Genomic DNA, 18,161 nt, shown 5'->3' with positions numbered 1-18,161 from the left:
CCCCAGCCACTATATTTAATAGACCATCCTCCATTTATGCCAAATTGTGTGTGGCCACCTGTAAATACATTTTCCCCTTCATTTTCACCATTGTGAAGGGATAGTTCTTTCCATGATACTGTGGTCCATTCCTCAATCATCCCCAACATCCTCTCCCCTTCTGACAACTGCTATCCAAGCAAACCTAGAAGTAACACCTGCTCTTTTACCTCTCCAGTCCTCATTGTCCATGGTCCCAAGCATCGGTCCAACCAGTCCATGCCAAACATAATCCCAAATTAAGCTAGTCCCACCTGCCTGCTCCTGGCCTATGTCCATGCAATCTTTTCTATTCATGTACCTAGCCAAAAGTCTTTCAAATGCTGTAATTGTACCCACTTCCACCACTTCCTCCCAAGTTCGTTCAACATGCAAACTACCCTCTGTTTCTTTAAAAAAAATTGCCTCCTCTCTTTTTAAAATCTCTTTCCTTTCACCTCAAATGTGCCCCATAGTCTTGAAATCCCTCATCTGAAGGAAAAGTCAATTGCCATTAACTCTATCTATACCTGTCATTATTTTATAAGCTTCCACCAGTTTGCCTCTCAACCTCCAATGCTCCAGTGAAAAAGTCCCTGCCTCTCCAGCCTGCCTTTATAATGCAAATCTTCAATACTTGGCAACATTCTGGGAAATCTCTAATGAACCCTCTCCAGCTTGATAATATCCTTCCTATAACTGCCCCTCCACCTGAAGCAGCAATTTACATGTACATTGCAGCAACAACGTTAAACAGCAAAAGATATTGCTGTTTAAGACCAAATGCAAAATAGGTGATTGAACAAGAGCATGCTCATAAATCAGTCTGCAAGCATCTGGTAGGCTGTCATTTTAAATCCTCCAACCTAGATCTTGTGCTGATACCTCTTTCTTTGGTCTGGTGTGTCGTTCCAGTATAGTACAGTGTAAGTTTGAGTAATAACACTTCTTCACTTGATTCTGCACTTTTACAGCCTTCTGGCCTCAAGAATGAGTTCAACAATTTGTGCCCCCTAACCATTTTTTTCCTTTTACACTGACTGCACTGCTAGAGTTTTATTTTTGTTTTAAGACAGCAGTACACCTGCTCCAGGCACATCCTTTGTTTTTGTTTTGTTAGTTGAGCTGTCATCATTTCCCTTTGCCCCTGTAAAACTAACTCTTGTCATTCACCCTGACATGTCTTCCACCTTATCATAGGCTTGAATTTCTTTTTTTTCCCAGCCACCCATTATTGCAAAGCTGATGTATCTTTAACTTATCCTAGCTTGCTCAGAAAATGCTTTATTCCCTACATGCGTTTGAAATGCATTTTTAATCATACTTTCCTGTGTGTTAGAAGATCTGCAATGAGGGGGAAAAAGACAGCAGACCTTCCCCTGTTCCTGCATATCCAGGACGGTGGCCATTCATTTTCTTGAGCCTTTTCTTATTGGTAAAAAAAATCATAAGTTGCTTCTATTTTGGTAATGAGCTTTTAAATATGAAGGAATATTTCCATCATGACTTTGAATGGGCCCATCCTATGGATAATATCCTAAATGTCAAATTGGCAAAAAAGCATCCCAATGATATCTTTTGCTGTTTAACGTTGTTGCTGCAGTTTGGAAATCGGAAATTATCCTGCCAGATCATTTTAATTCCCCTTCCTCTCAGTTTTTTTTATCATGGCAGCTTTTTTATTAGGTTTTAAAAAAAAGTTGACTCTTCTCACTGTTCCTGTGAGACAGCATTATGCTACTACAGTGAGTAATGGTATGCTGTGGTACTTAAATGTACAAAATTGACCTAATGGGGTAATTTTACCAATGCTGAGTGGAAACAGGCTATCTTTGCCTGCAGTTTCCAATTAATGAGCCCTCTAATGGATAGAGGGAGATAATAGTTACTAGGAGTAATAGTCAACTTTTCAAAGAAAATTTTTGAATGGAATTAATTGTCATTTAATGTGATAATTACTATTAAACGTTAACATGCATTTATGGGTATTCTGGTACTGAAGCAGTGGATCAATCTTCTCAATTTAACCATGAGCTTGTACATTGTTGTTCAGTATGCTGTTAATTTGTTGGTTTGCTTTTGAAATGTGGGAGCTCTGTTTATTTGATTTTATTGTAATCACATAGAGCCATAGAGTCAGATGTACAGCACGGAAACAGACCCTTCGGTCCAACTTGTCCATGCTGACCAGATATTCTAAACTAATTTAGCCCCATTTGCCAGCACTTGGCCCATGTCCCTTAAAACCCTTCCTATTCATATACCCATCCAGATGCTTTTTAAATGTTGTAAGTGTACCTGCCTCCGCTACTTCCTCTGACAGCTCATTCCCTACAAGCAGCATCCTCTGTGAATAAGTTGTCCCTTAGGGCCCTTTTTAAAGTTTTTTTTTCCCCCTTTCACCCTAACCTTATTCCCTCTGGTTCTGGATAGATTTAGTGAGTTGGAGTTGAGAAGGATATAAAGTGACCTTATTGAAATATAAGACTCTTGGGAAAGTTGACAAGATGGATGCTGAGAAGATGTTTTCCTTTTTGGGAGAGTTCAGAACAAGAGGGCATAATCTCAAAGTAAGGAGTTGCCTATTTAATACACAAGAAAAATTTCTTCTCAGGGCAGTGAACCTGTGGAATTTATTATTGTGGAGGCTGAGTCATTCAGTTTGTTCATGCATGAGGTGGGCAGATTTTTAATTAGTAAGAGAACCAAGAAGTGTGGAGAAAAGGTAGAAAAGCGGAGTTAAGGGTCTCATTGAATGGCAGAGCAGACTTGATGGGCGAAATAGGAAAAAGTGGGGACTCCAGATGCTGGAGATCAGAGTCGAGTATGTGGTGCTGGAAAACCATAGCAGGTTAGGAGGCATCCGAGGAGCAGGAGAATCAACATTTCGGGCAGGAGTCCTTCGTCAAGAAACCTTGACGGACTAAAGGGCCTACTTTCTGCTCTTTGGCTTATGATCTTAGGATGCAGAGCATTATCATCGACATTAAGGGTGTGATTTCGCACTTTTAGTTTCATGTGGGGCAGTTTTATAGTGTTGAGAGAACTCAACTGATCACCCATCAATCACTTAAGTTCTGATTGGTAAGCTTTGAGTATATTGGTTTTTCGCAGGTCTTGGAAATAAATGGTAGTGATCCAGTTCTCCTGAAGCTGTTGACCACTCAGAGGTTAGCAGTTTCTGGCCCCTGAAGACTCGGTCCATGGACATTCCTTGGGATTTAACTGAGAGAGTTCATTTTCATGTGTGTGGGATGCACGTGGAGAGGAGTGTGACAGTGGTGGCAAGGGCAGGGAGTTTCCGCTTTTGGAGGTGACTCCCTTTTGCCCTGCACTATCCCACAAAAAACAAGGTCACCCAGTCGAGAAATTAGCCATGTTTTTTTGCCTGCCAGGGATGTATGTAATTGTACCATTGCAAAGTTGGAGCCCTAAAATAGTTGTTAACTGACCACTGAAGGATCTAAATCGGCAGCAAGATTCCAGTGGATTTTTGTGCTCCGTGCCAAATTGGGAAAGAGACAAGTACTGCTAGATCCAACTCATCTAATTATTTCCCTTCTCACCACCTCCAAGGAACAGGTTTTCTGCACAAGGCTTCCGAGAGATTCTGGTCAGAAAATTGTCGATTTCAATTTGAAGTTCTAGAATTTTCTTTCCTCTTATTAAGAGAGTGGTTATTGAGGCAATGCTGTCTTAGTGTAATTTACAAAATGCTGTCCATTTTTTTGTATTGTTTAATGATCCAGTTGATTTTCTAAACTAAAGTGTCTCCTACATGTACTGAAGTTATACTAAGCAGTTCTTTGTGATGTAAGTCTTAATTGAAACTCTAACTTCTCAGCAATATCACTGAAGTCAAAAATATTCGTTAAGGCTTATAGTTGGTCATAGTTGTAGATGGACAACTTGATGTTAACTGCCCAGTCCTTCATATATGTTGCCTGGCCCCTCTCAGAACTGCTGTCCTTCCACTACTCTGGAAATGGAATTCAATTAAATTTATAGAATTGTGCATTCTGTAGAAGTTCTTTTCAAAACTGGTTTTATATACTGCTTGTGGCTGAGTACTAAATATAGTTGCACATACTCCTGTTTCGCTGTCACTTGGTACTGCAAGATCATAGAAACAGTTCTTGAGTATTTCGTAATATCCTGCTGAACAAGGTTTTGTGAGGCCTTGCCTTTTTATCAGTAAATATGTGAGAAAGGTGTTACAATGCCAGAAATACCTCCGTTTCTGGGAAATTAACCTGGCTGTGGTATCCTTCCTTGAATTGGCATGTTGAGTTGAAACAGGCTCTGAAATTTGTTCCTTCTGTTATCTGACTATCAGACTGGCTGCCTCCAAGCTTGAAACTTGAGAGAGCTGTAGGTAGCCTTGGTGCATTGTAAGTAGATGTGTAGTAACTGCTTCTCACTTTCAACTGTTTATATAGGCAATTCAAAGCATTGATCAAAATTGACTTCAGATAACAATCTTTTAGTCCTAGCACCTGGGAGGAACTATTCTGCCTAGGAAAGAATAACAAACCACCCCTTTGTTGATGCTCTCTCCTCCAAACTAAGCCCCTCTGCAATTTTTGGCATTCTGTGTGTTGCAGGCAGAGTTGTTAAGAAACACAACTCGATCACAACTTTAAACTGACTCAATGCTGAAGCTAAAGTACCAACATGCCCTAACAAGTGATTTAAATGATCACATATAGTAACTATATAATTTCAATCTTTACTAGATAATTTTGATGTCAAATAATTTATTCTCCTGCCCTCATAAGTTGTTTTGGTATTTGTGAACTTGAATGTATTTGTGTGCATGAAGGTGGAAATATTTATATTACCCTGGCTTTGTACAAGGAAAAAAACTTTTTTTGGACTAACAATTCAAGCAAATTGAACTGTTTCTTGCAATCTCAAAATGTAATCGGTCACTGAATTGGCAAGTGAATCCTATTCCTTAAGTACCCAGCTGGTAGTCAAATAGGGGGTGGAAAAGAAGGGGAGCCGTTCCAAGTCTTCTCACTTGGTTGTAACAAATAATCTGGAACTGGGAGGATCCTGTTCATACTGTTCTCAACAAACAATGATTTGGAGGCGCTGGTGTTTTTGCAAGGGTGTGCAAAGTTAACTATCACACAACACCAGGTTATAATACTAGCTTTTGGAGCACTGCTCTTTCATCAGGTGATTGTGGAGTATAAGATCATAGGACACAGAATTTATAGCAAAAGCCTGTAATCTTGTACTTGACCACCTGATGAAGGAACAGCGTTCTGAAAGCTAGTGCTTCCAAATAAACCTGTTGGACCTGGTGTTGTGATTTTTAACTCCAAACAAATAATGGTTATGTGGTCATTATTATCTGTTAAATAGTGTACTGCTAAGTAGTTCCAGCATCTACAGAGTTGTACTTTTTGTTTTTGCTTTGTGTATCTAAGGGTGGTAAAGATAAGAGGGAAAAGATGCATTTCAAAATAGACTAAAAGCATTAAATACCATTAGCCTGCCACACCATACATAGATGCTCAAAATGCTCCTTTTATTTTTTACAACCGCTGAAGGCTGTTTTGCTGTGAGGGAGTCAATTTGGGTTGCATTCAATATACATTGAAACCAGTGGGAGATGGTAGCCTCTATTACTGCACCAAATGTTAACTCATTTCATATGCTTGAGCCATTTTAGAAGTTGTGCATACTTAAGGTTGATATGCAAGCATCCTTGGATTTTATTATGGTAATGATTTCCCTGTGTGGTGCAGTATTGCAATAATTGGTCAAGCTGATTTTTTTTTCTTACACAGAGCAGCTTACTGAGTTACGACAAGAGTTTCTAAGGCAGGATGATCAGCTACAGGAGTACCGGAATAACTCCACAACCTTGCAGAAGAAACTTGAATATGAAAGGTGAAGTACCAATTGTGTACAGTGTGTGCATTCCATGCTTTTCTTTTCCCCAGTCGTCGTCTTTTGGTTTCAAATTTCTTTCGTGAAGTTGTTCCTGAAGTCAATTTGAATTTTGTAAATTATATGCTCTTCAGCACCAAGCCCTTCAAACCATGTTTTATTACTACTTCACAGGCTGGTATTGACTAGTTTTGGATAACTCCATTTATATTTTTCAAATTTTTAATAACTTTTAAAAATTAGTTTTGGCTAAATATATAAGCAGGCTTTACTGGCAGAGAGCCATGCGCTAAGTATACTTGTAGTTTAGAGTGTGTGGTCAGTGACATTGTAAATGTATTCAAAAAGAGCATGCATATGATTTTATTTCACCCCTTGACAACAGCAATTCTTCCTTTTTGATACGAATACACATATTAGCTATGAGTAGGTAATTGTGTAAAATAAATATTAATTTCTGTTTAAAGTTTGTCAGGATATTGCATCATTTTCATTTTGTCCATGTGAGGATGACTTTTTTTTTTGTTTTCTTTTATAACTTCTACAAGCAACAGTTGTGTTGAGATATGTTATGATTGTGGAAATGTGCGTTTATCTGTAATTCTGTAGTGCCATTTGATCAAATGCAGTTGAAAATGGGTGGGTGTGAAAATGCTAACATAACTAGACAAGTAGACACTTCTAAGTATTTACCTCTTACCCTAAAATACTAATTTAGAAAGGTAAAAATAAACATTTTTCTCTCACCTGTCAATCTCTGAATCTGAATTGTATGTATTAAAAGATTGGTGCAAAAGTTAATATCCATTTGATTGAATTGCAACAATTCGTTCTTAACATAAGGAAGTAATGCCAATATATGTGCTTTGAGGAAGCATTGGCATTCAATAATCTGATGTGGTGTAAGGCAGAATAGTGGACAGATTTCTATGGTGGGATCTTGATTAAAGACCTTGTAACCATTTGGAGCATTACTTATAAATGCTATACCAAAGCCACCAGGTAAATGGGTTCTTGCATAATAAAACCATTTAATTTTTGAAGGAAGTAAAATATATACTTTAAAATAGTCTTGTTTTCAGTTGAGGTGGGGAGCTGGTGTGTGAATTAAGAAAATGTATTGTTGAGGCCTTAAATGGTAGGCATGCAAAATACTGGTGCAAGCAAGTTACTTTGCTCAAGATTGTAGCTGAAGTCAAAGAAATGAATTTGTAAGATTAAAAACATGAAATGGATGAAATTCTTAATGAAAGTAGTTGACAGTTGTGCTGATCTTTTTTTTAAAGGAAATAGCCAAAAAGTCAATTTACAAAATGAACTCAAAGGAGTAATGATTTACAGATTTTTTTTTTAAAATCAGGTATGCAGCAAAATTCACCTGATCTGTCTTTTCTGAATCCTGGCAATACCAACTATGCACTGCAAGAGTTAATGATTTGGTTATTGGATTGAAATTTTAGTTTACATTTTGACATTGGCACAAATAGTTTCAGCTTTACTCCAGATGTGAAAGTGATTTGTAGTTCCAGTTGGGGGTTGTCTGTACACCACCTTGAGTTTGTTCTGTCTTGAGTATTATATGTGTATGTTTGAAAGTATTTGCAGGATGTTAGATTATGGTGTACTTTTAGTGTAGACTTTGAAAATATTGTAGTCCCATGAATTATACTCATCCATTTAAACGTAATTTCTATTGAGGTACTTTATAAAAGATAGAAGTTGTTGCTTCTGATCTGTATTGCACATTACAGTCAGTGATGGCCATCCTTGTTTCCAAATAACCTATTTTATGGCCCCCCAAGGTGGGGTTTGGAATCCCAGTTGGGGTCACAAGTTTTGAGGCAGCAATGGCTGCTGTGGAGAACCACCCCCAGCCCTTCCTGTTGTCTTGAATCCTATCCCTTGTCCCCAAGCTTGCAGCTCACACCAAAAGCTTGTCACAAGCACCCTGCTTGATTGAAATGTTTTTATTTGCAGTACCAACCTCGTGCTATGTGCTAACACAATGCAATGAGCATACAAGAATTTTTTTTCAGACCATTCAGCCCATTAAGTCCATACGGACTCTGAAGAACATGCCACCTAGACTCACCCAGAATCTCTCTTTACCTTTTGTGCGTGTGATTGACTATATTTGACAGGCATAAGTTCAAAAGAATTTGCTTTTTGAGAAAATGTAAATCTGTAGCTGTACTGCTAGGACCCTGTGGTTTCTTACTGCGATAAGCTGCCAGAGGAGAGATGGAAGTGTGGATACAATTGCAACATTTTTAAAGGCATCTGGATGGGTGCATGAAGGGCTTGGTAGGATTTGTGGAGAGAGAAACAGTTAACATTTCAAGTTGAATATGATTTCAGGTCTGAATGTGATTAGTATATTTGGTTAGTCCTTGTTAAAACCATTAGTAGAAACTGACATTAGCACTTAACTGATGTACTTAATTTATATGGCAAAACATTTCATGAGAGAATGCAATAATTTAGTTTCTTGCATTGATACTCATGACTCTCACAATAAAATGGTTTCCTATACAGATTTTAATATAGGCTCTATTTTTGTGGTGAACTGGCAGAAGTGGGTACCAAAATAAAATTTGACTAGAAATAATCCATTTTACAATAACTTCCCTTTAATACTTTGAAATTCTATTCTTTGTCTTTTTCATTTTGTTATGTTTGTCAGATTTGCATTATGCTGCAAATGCTGATAATTCTGATTTGCAACACCATGGTTTACTGGTTTGAATTACTCTTAATCTAGATTACCTGTCATTGTGTGAGGCTGAATACATTTCAGATCTGCCAGCTGCTGCACTCTGTTGCTGGCATCTTTTTTTACTCTGTTCCCATTCCAATGGTTGCATAACAACAGATGCTATAATCTTAAAACAGTGGAACAAAAAGGCAGATCTGTTTAAAGCAGTAGAAAACCTTAATTGTATTCTGATAACTTTGGAGAAGTTCTTGATGCAGACTACAATGTAGGATTACTTATTAAATAAATGCAATATCCATTTCCTTCTAGAATTGCTTCTGTGTTAATACCACTGCAAAGTAGTTAAAGTTCTTGTTGAAAAATGCAGAAACATGACACTTGAATTATAATCTGACCATTCCTGAGCAATTGTGGTATGGTACCATACTTCAGATTGCCAAATATCAGAATTTTAGTTCTTTACAAGCCCCTTCACAAATCTGAATTGTTATTTTGAATATAATATGGATTTAGTTGCTGTTTCCAGTGTTGTCAGTGTGTTTGTCCTGTTACCTTAGTTTTAATTTGAGTTGGTGTTTATTGTCAAATCAGCCAGTTTGTTCCTGAATTCAACCAGCAAAATAATTGAACTACCTTCTTGTATCTGAACAGCTTTAAAAGTGTAATTTGCTGTTTCCTATGTATTGCTTATTGATCTTTTGTTCTCTTGCAGCCTGCAATGTGGTCAACAGATCAGGGCACTGAAGGAACAATGTGACGAGAAGTTGAAGACTTTAGGGAAAGTGCATAACCAGCCAACAAAGCATGAAGATTCAAATAAACAAAATCAGGTAAGCTGCGCTGAGTTTTTGGGACACTATTCAGTATTGTGTTCTCAATATTGGTAAATATTTATATCAAATAATGTTTCTGAAAACTCTTAATTACTGTCAAATTCATCTGTATATATGTATCTAAATATTATGTCTGAAGTTATGGAGTTTCTTTTGATTTGATTTGTTGTTACATGTACCTAGGTACAGTGAAAAGTTTTGTTTTGCATGCAATACAGGCAGACCATAAGCATTCAAAGATCATTGAGTGATTGAACAGGCTGAGGAGTAAAAAGGTTTTGCACTTTGCACTGAACTGTGATAGACTCTTCCTGTTTCCAAATCAAACCAATGTGTTTATAAAGCTGAGTAAAATATCTGGCCCCTTCTTGTTAGAGAGCCTAGGAAACTGGTGAATCTGTTGTTCATTTAAGACCTCAACACATTCAGGCCCAAATTACTTTTCTCATTAATTTTGGTTCATAGGACAGTTTTATCTGTTAGTAATCCACCCAGCAATGCTTGATTGACTATTGGAATTGGCTGAAGTTTCCAGAATTTTTCTTTCCTCCGGAATTAGCATTAGTGATGAGGCCTGATAAATGAGTTGGCCATTCATGGACGTAGAAGCTGACTGCTAGGTAGAACTATAACTTTTCAAATTATTCATTCCTGGGGTGTAGGCATTGCTGGAAAGACCCTTATTAGTCCTGCAAAGATAAGGTGAACCATCAACTTGAATAGGGTTGAGGGGCTTGTTAAGCATTTGAGGACAATTAGATCATCTATAGATCAGGAGTCTCTCAAACCAGACTGGGTAAGGGTGACAAATTTCTTTCTCTAAAGAGCTAGTTAAAATTTTACAATAAGAAGTAATTTGTGGTCACATTGCAAGTTTTTTAAATTAGAGAACTCTTGAGTTAGTTGCATTTTAATTCCCCAGCTTTTACAATGGAATCAGAATTCATGTCTTCAGATAATCTTTTGGTTTATGAGTCCAAAGGCATGACCCCTACCTTGTGTCACTACTGAAGTTTTGAATTTAATTGCAAAGTGAATGAATTCTATTCTTTGTATGTCTGAATCTTATCTCTATTGATGTCGAGTTTTGTTTCTGATCCATTCTTTTAACATTTGACTTTCAGCTATTAGTTGTTGTGTATTACTGCTTTGCTGAAAATTCATTGTATGTTCCTGGAAGTCAAGGTTTCCAACTTCATATTCTGCATGCTATCTGATTTATAAAGAAGCCAGTTTTGAGACTCATTGATCCCTTGTTTTAGTAGCACTTCCTTAATATCCCTGGAGCCTAAGTGGAAGATGCAGGGCATTGAGGTTGTAATGATGACCTTGACCAACAGTTGCTGCAGTCAGTGAAGGTTGATCTTTTGAGCAGTAGCCTAGTGCATTGTTTATGCCAGCTAATGTTCCTCTGCATTTAATCCACCTGCTATTTCTATTTGCTTAAATTTCACAGTCCAGAGAGGAGAATGAGGAAGTGAATAATCGCCAGAAATCTGACTGGGATTACAACAAAGCCAAAATAAATCTTGAGAAGCAGACTTCTGAGAGTAATAAACTTAACAACATTAATCTCAATGGAGGAAACCAACTGCAGCCTCACCGAGATGATGGCAAGAGATTACTAAGTAAGAAAAGCTTGTAAATTGACATTATGTAACCTAGCAATTGAAGTGCAGATAAGCAAGTTACTGAATACCCTGATTTGATAGATGAAGACCAATTTGCCTCTGGGATGTGAATTGTTTGTTTTATCACTTTGCTTTGGGAAATTGAATGTTGGGCTATTATTCTGATATAACTTTTTTACCTTGCACAATTTAAGCAAAGTGTTGATGATATTTCTGCTGAGAAATCTGGGTCCAATCTTGATGGTCTTGAAATAAAATATTAAGCAATTTATAGTACTATAACTTTGCAGTCTGCATTCTTGGAAGCAATATATTTTAAAATAAAAGCCAAATTTTGTTTATTTTATTTCACTTCTTTCAAATTTCAAATGGCAGCTTAGAATGTTTTTTGTGTACAGTCATGTGGTGATACTATGGCTTTTAAGAGATGTATTTTGTCCTGTTTTATGTTTTGAGGTTTTATGATAGCAGTGTGAAGCTGTCTATTTGAATCCAATAAAGTAAACAGCTTGTGAAGCCTTAAGGTTTTTTAAAAAGATGGAAAAATAGAAGCAGCTTGGATATGTAGGATAGGCTCCCACAGAACCAGAATTTTTAGTTTAGATTTCAGTTGTGGTTGTTGCTGGGTCTTGAAGCTGGGTAGAAGCTGCAGTACATCTCTCCCTGCAACTGAGTTTTCTCTTGATGCCTTTCCTACTGCTGCTAGAATTACATGAGGTTCTGTTGTTCTGAACCTGCCTTTCTCATGGGTATGTTTATGGGATGTTAATATATTGGGACAGTTACTGTTTAGTAGTTTAGTAGTTAGGTAAAAACAACGACTGCAGATGCTGGAAACCAGATTCTGGATTAGTGGTGCTGGAAGAGCACAGCAGTTCAGGCAGCATCCAAGTAGCTTCGAAATCTACGTTTCGGGTAAAAGCCCTTCATCAGGAATAAAGGCAGTGAGCCTGAAGCGTGGAGCGATAACTACTGTTTAATAGTTAGTCTGTTATTCTGTTAAGTCTTCAAATAGAGTTGTTGTTCCAATTTCTTTTTGTATTTTAACTATAGTGTACGATTAAAATGTGTTTTGCTTAATGTCAAGTAGTTTGACCAATCAAACTGCATCTGGAAAGCAACGCCTTTCACTTACCTTTATAATGAGGAAAGGGTAGGATCTAGAGCATTTGAGGTGGTCTGGTCTAGCCATATTCCAACAGTGGCATAACCAATGTCCTGTACAGCCACAACATGACCTCCAAGCTCCTGTACTCAATACTCTGACCAATAAAGGAAAGCATACCAAATGCCACCTTCACTATCTTATCTACCTGTGACTCTACCTTCAAGGAGCTATGAACCTGCGCTCCAAGATCTCTCTCTTCAGCAAAACTCCATAGGACCTTACCAATAAGTATACAAGTCCTGCTAAGATTTGCTTTCCCAAAATGCAGCACCTTGCTTTTATCTGAATTAAACTCCAGCTGCTATTTCCAGTCCATTGGCCCATCTGTTCATGATCCTGCTGTAATCTAAGGTAACTCTCTTCACTGTCATCTCCAATTTTGGTGTCATCTGCAAACTTGCTAACTGTACCTCTTATGCTCGCATCCAAATCATTTATGTAAATGACAAAAAATAGAGGGCCCACCAATCCTTGTGGCACTTCACTGGTCACAGGCCTCCAGTCTGAAAAACAGCCCTCCACCACCACTGCAGAATAAAAGTTTGCACGTTTAAAGACAGCTGAGAAATTCTTGACTCTATATGGTCATTTGCCACTTGTCTGGTGCAAATGCTACTTGTCACATCGTAACCCAAGGTTGGATCTTATCTGGACTTTGTTTCATTTGGATGTGTCTGGGCAGTGGTCAGTGAGGCATGTTTCTATGAATATGACTGTCAGACTCAAAATGTTGATTGGGGTTCTGATTGAGTTATATAAGTGAGTATATAAGTCGGGTGAATATTAAGATACTTTCCTATTGGTAGAGGGATCAATAAGCAGGGATTATAGATTTAATGTAAGAGGTCGAGAAGGCTAAGAGAAGAGTGGATGAAAAATTGAGTCAGTGGAATCGAACTCATTGCGTGAAAGAGTAGTTAAGTCAAAGACTCATATTATTTGAATGGTACTTATCTGTTCACTTGCATTTCTATAATCTTCAGGGCAATGGGCCAAGAGCTGGAAAATGGGGTTAATGTAGTGCGGGCTCTGGCGTGCACAAATATGGGCAGAATGGCCACTCCTTAGTGTTGTAGATGTCTGAGATGTTTCTTGACTAGTCTAAGACAGTTGTCCAAATTTTGGCATTAGACTCCAGATGTTGATTAGGAGCTCATTGCAGGGTTGATTGGGTTGCATTTGCTGTTGTTTTTATGCTTAGGTTGGTGACAAGTGGTCTTAGAGTCACACAGCATGGAAACAGACCCTTTGGTCCAACCTGTCCATGCCAACCAGGTTTTCCAAACTGAACTAGTCCCATTTACCTAGGTTTGGCCCATGTCCCTCTAAACCTTTCCTATTAGTGTACCTGTCCAAATATATTTATGTTGTAACTGTCTGCTCTGGTATTCATTCCATACATACCACACATACCACCCTCTATGTGGAAGAAGTTGCTATTCAGGTCCCTTTCAAATCTTTCTCCTCTCATCTTAAAAATATGAACTCCCACACCCTAAGGAAATGACCTTCTTTTTTGCTATTCACCTTATCTGGGCCCCTCATTTTATAAACCTCTATGCGGTCACCCTTCAACCTCCTACGCTGTAGGGAGAACAAAAACTCCCAGCCTATCCAGCTTCTCCTCTTTAACTCAAACCCTCCTGTCCTGACAACATATTTGTAAACATTTTCTGAGCCCTTTCAAATTTAATAACATGCTTTGTATAGCAAGCTTCCTTGTTTAATTCCTTTCTTGGGGCCTTTTAGCAGTTTCCAGTTCAACTGTGTGGTTTGCTGTATCATTCTGAGGGCAGTTAAAAATCAGCATGTTACTGTGGGCCTGGTGTCACATTTAAGCCAGATCAGGTAAGGACAGTAGACTTCCTTCCTTGAGAGACATTTGTGAACCAGTTGTGGCTTCAGAAGTTTGTTAATCCATTTAAGTCTTTCAGTACTTTTGGTTTCAAATGACTTACTGTTTGAAGATTCAATTTCACATAACCTAAGTCCATGTTCCACTACACCTGGGAACAGAAAAATTCAGTTAAATATGACTCTCCAATCTATAAATGTGAACTGTGCATGTTCTAATGATCTCCTACCTTTTATTCGTGTATTTTGATTGTTTCCTACTAGATTTTACTGTCTGCTAATCGGATTTCTACAATATTGAGAATTAGTTGAGGCATGATCAGCTGTTCTCCCTTGCAACACTAATTCAGTTCTTCCAATTTTAATGTCCGTATGCAAGGAGCAGCAATAAGCTATCAATAGCTGAACCATTCAATAAGATTATAGCTAATCTACTTACTCTACATTCCTGTTTATCTGATGCTCATACCACTTGTCAGTTTTTGGTCTCTTCCATAATCTGTGACTCTTTACCTTTTTGATTTCAAACCAAATACACTTTTTGTTATTTGCCATGCTTCACTTCACTACATTTTCCTGCTCCAAAATGGTGTCCCAAATAAAACACACTTTCAGTTCAGGGAAGTTGAGTTCCTCTTTGCAAGCATTATCTTTTTTTAAAGAGGTTTTAATTTTGGAATTCATGTTTGTTTGTAATTGCATTCAACTTGATAACCTGAGGATACTTTCAACAAAGCTGTTGTATTCCTTGGTAGAATGTAAGAAAAACCTGTCATCTGAAACCACCTCCATCTGGTTTCTAATGCTCAAAGACTTCATTTTTTTCTGTTCTTAAGCTGCAGCAACATCTCTCTGCATCCTTACAAGAAGATGACCCATATTTGCACCCTCCAAGCAATTATGGATGGACAATATATCTAGCCTAGTCAGCATTACTTACAAATATATTTGCTCTTGGAATTATTTCAAGAATCCCTTCAGGTTGATCAAGGTTTTGCAATTAAATTATTGTTTTTAAACATTTTTTTTGTGCTGCTATAGTTTCACTGTTGTATTTACAGATCCAGGTAAAGCAGATGATGATGCTGGCATGCCTGGGATAGAAGAAAATGAACATGCTAAACCGGTGGATCTTTTGATTGGTATGTATAATGAGAGAACCAGAACACACGTACACTTTTCCAAATATTCTTAGATGGTTGAATAGGAGTAAACATACAAAGTTCTACATTTTTATGCAGCCCCTTCCTGATGGATCCAGAATAAGCTGGATTTCCTCAGACTCCTGTCTGCTAAAGCCAATTCTATGATTTCACTTTGCTATGCTTATAAATGGGGGAAGAGGGTGGTTGGGTGGGTGGGGAGTGGGCTATGAGTGTCTGTGAGAGTGTAAAGGGGTGTATATTCTGTGAGAGGGTGTGTGTGTGTGTGTGTGTGTGTGTGTGTGGGTGTGGGAATGACATGTATGCTTAAACTGTCAGGAAGTATATAAATGCCAGATTAATCAGAAGCAACCACAAAGTAGAGCAAAACATCACCTGATCACAGTGCAACGCCATCCATGCTCTCAAAACCAATCACAAAATTGTCATCAAACCAGCAGATAAAGGAGCCATCGTTATTCAGAATAGAACACACATACTCTTGTGCATGCGCATGTGGGTGTGTGGGGTGAATTTGTACTTTTTATTTTGCTCAAAAACTGCATGAATCCATGTAAGATTCTGTAAATCCCTTTTTTAGATTAAAATCAGTCTGAACATTGGGGCACAGACAGCCTCACACAGGGTACCTCACGCCTTCAGTGTGGGCAAACATGACACCTATTGTTCAAGTTCACTTGAGAATGTAACTTTAAGAAAGCTCTGGAATTTACATGTGGAAGAACTGAAACCAGCATGGTCACTCTAAAAGATTTGGATATGCGGGTGTTGGACTGGGGTGGACAAAGTTAAAAATCACAACACCAGGTTATAGTCCAACAGGTTTATTTAGAAGCACTAGCTTTTGGAGCGCTGTTCCTTCATCAGGTTGTTATGACCTGATGAAGGAGCAGTGCTCTGAAAGCTAGTGCTTCCAAGTAAACCTGTTGGATTATAACCTGGTGTTGTGATTTTTAACATTCTAAAAGATGAGAGACTTAAACAATCCAGGTCTTTTTCAATATATAATTTGTTACATACAGTAAACTTTTGCTATAAATTGTGTCCTATGACCTTATACTCCACAACCACCTGATTAAGGAGCAGCACTCCGGAAGCTAGTGTTTCCAAATAAACCTGTTAGACTATAACCTGGTGTTGTGATTTTTAACTTTGTCCACCCCAGTCCAACACCGGCACCTCCATATCATGTGTGACTGTAGTTGGACTTCCCAGTGTGTATCTCTGCATTTTTAACTCTTTCAAAGAGCAGAAACTGGTCAATAGATGACATCATTGTAAACCCCAACACTTTTCTCAATGCTACTTCCTTCTTTCAAACTCCACTTTTTATATTGGTTTCCCTGTTTCCCCTTCTTTTGGTTAATTCATATGCTTTTGCATAGGCACACAAAAACAGAGACTTGGTAATAATTGGTCTTTAAGTGGAGAATAGATCAGATTCTGCATCTTGCTGCCCAATGTCTAGCTTGTGAAAGCTCTCAAACCATACTGCATTGCCTATTTGTCTGAAACATCTTAATGAGAACAGACTGGCTAACGATAATGATTGGATCATTACAAAAACTTTCCAAAACACTGCACTTGATGACACTGACGATCTGCCAATAATTGCAGACTGCAGCCCTATTTTTAAAAATTCTGTATAAATGCATATGTAATTAAAAAGCTGGCTTAAAAATTAAACTACTTTGGTATATTTTATCAATGTATATTTTCATTCAGTTCTTTTAATTTTTGATTGTTAGCTTTTAATTTTTTTTTAAAACAAAAACCTGTTTGACATTATCTGCTGCACATCCTCTTGGGCATCAGCAGATGCAGCTACCTGCATAAGCCATTGTTGCAAAAGACTGCATTTGCAGTGCCACCTTGTGGTAATATTTTAGAAGTGGTTGATGTTGTTAAAACCATATATAGAAATTCATGCTGTTTTTATAAGATTGCAAGATACTTATAAAGAAGACAATTCAGAATACCTGATTCTTCTATCCGTAGAAGTCTTAATATCGTTTTGTGCCGCTATCAAATTGTTTTTGTCACCCTATTGTTCAGTATTGGTAGGCTGAAGTTTTATACTGGGCTCGGGAAGTGCAAGTCAAAGCATTTTCCCAAATCTGCAAACCTAAACTTGTCATTTCTACCTATCTCCATCATAAATTTGTCACCTGGAGAATTGGACAGTTGAGAGGTTTGGGTTTTCCAAGTCCTAAGGCAGCATCAAAGGAATGTGGTTGTTGAGGTGTGTTGCCTTCATTCACAAGGATATCAGCCATATTTTTAACATTGGATTGTGGGTTATGGGGAAGAAGGGCTAACCCCTTACATTAAAGTCTTAAATGTATATGGTAAGGTAGAAATGAGTTATTTTCATTTATCTTCTCCTTAGATCACAAGAGAAACAAATTGCTGCTTGAAGAAGTTGAGAAACCAGGGTCGAGGGGTGGTGGGATTCTTGGGGACAAATTGAATGTGGATACTGGAATGAAACCTGTCCGTCATTTTGAGAGGGGCCCAATGATGCAGGCTCCCCCTCCAAACCAGGCTTTATCATTTGATAATGAACAAAATGTTGCAAAACCTGGGAGATCATTTGTTGTGAATGTGCCAAGTCCTGTAGAACAAGAAGAGCCAAATGACACAGCAAATGAAAATCTTCACGTTAGAGCAGATGAAATTGGAGAATCTCAGAATCACCAACCAGGTAGGTATACAAACCTTTTGGATTGTTTTGTATTTTATCCCCTCAAAATGATAAGGACATTGCGTTAGAATTTCTATGTGCATGCTTCTAACTTGCTCTAGCAATGTTGTCACAGTTCATAGGGTCAGCATGAACTTGCTGACAGTGACAATGGTCTAAAGTAACATTTT

General features: G+C 38.0%; 1 protein-coding gene across 3 annotated transcripts in view; it reads left to right on the top strand.

Moving 5' to 3' along the window:
* Positions 1-18,161, top strand: part of golm2 (golgi membrane protein 2) — a 93,601-nt gene that overhangs the window by 47,117 nt on the left and 28,323 nt on the right. For all 3 annotated transcript variants that reach the window (XM_072565336.1, XM_072565337.1, XM_072565335.1), the window contains exons 4-8: positions 5,820-5,922; positions 9,351-9,468; positions 10,928-11,099; positions 15,186-15,266; positions 17,677-17,991. In XM_072565336.1, coding sequence (XP_072421437.1) covers positions 5,820-5,922; positions 9,351-9,468; positions 10,928-11,099; positions 15,186-15,266; positions 17,677-17,991 — 789 coding nt within the window. The remainder of the gene's footprint in view (positions 1-5,819; positions 5,923-9,350; positions 9,469-10,927; positions 11,100-15,185; positions 15,267-17,676; positions 17,992-18,161) is intronic.

Source organism: Chiloscyllium punctatum, chromosome 48 (assembly GCF_047496795.1).
Source record: "Chiloscyllium punctatum isolate Juve2018m chromosome 48, sChiPun1.3, whole genome shotgun sequence".
NCBI lineage: Eukaryota > Metazoa > Chordata > Chondrichthyes > Orectolobiformes > Hemiscylliidae > Chiloscyllium > Chiloscyllium punctatum.
The sequence above is the reverse complement of the archived record's forward strand: the minus strand, read 5'-3'. Positions and strand labels throughout refer to the sequence as shown.